The 490-nt window shown below is 55.3% G+C and overlaps 1 protein-coding gene across 1 annotated transcript in view; it reads left to right on the top strand.

Moving 5' to 3' along the window:
• Window positions 1–490, top strand: part of LOC119594665 (ionotropic receptor 25a-like) — a gene marked incomplete at its 3' end in the record, with an annotated part of 33,857 nt that overhangs the window by 15,850 nt on the left and 17,517 nt on the right. The window contains 1 exon segment of the mRNA XM_037943721.1: window positions 285–486. Within this exon segment, the coding sequence (XP_037799649.1) occupies window positions 285–486 (202 nt within the window).

Raw genomic sequence — 490 nt, 5'->3', positions numbered from 1 at the left:
TGTACTGGTAATGCTGTTCTTTGTCTCCCTGTCTCGCTCTCGCTATCTCCTATTCTTGTCCCCCTCCCATCTCTCCTTCTCGTTCCTTATCCTTCCCTTTCTCATCCCCCCACCTTACCCCTCCCTCCCTCTCCTCCCCCCCTTCCTCTTCCCTTCCTCATCCACCTCCCCCTTTCTCCCTCACCTCCTTCTTCCCTTCCTCATCCCTCCACTTTACCCATCCCTCCCTCACCTCCCCCCTTCCCTTCCTCATCCACCTCCTCCTTTTCTCCCTCACCTCCAACAGCAAGCAGACATCGCCCTCGCGCCCCTCTCCGTCATGGCAGAGCGCGAGAACGTCGTCGATTTCACTGTTCCCTATTACGATCTCGTGGGCATCACTATCCTCATGAAGAAGCCAAAAGTACCCACTTCGCTCTTCAAGTTTCTGACTGTGTTGGAGCCCGAGGTGTGGGTGTGTATCCTCTTCGCCTACGGGTTTACAAGGTAA

Source organism: Penaeus monodon, chromosome 34 (genome assembly GCF_015228065.2).
Source record: "Penaeus monodon isolate SGIC_2016 chromosome 34, NSTDA_Pmon_1, whole genome shotgun sequence".
Taxonomy (NCBI): domain Eukaryota; kingdom Metazoa; phylum Arthropoda; class Malacostraca; order Decapoda; family Penaeidae; genus Penaeus; species Penaeus monodon.
Note: the sequence above shows the minus strand (reverse complement) of the source record. Positions and strands in the feature narration are given on the sequence as shown.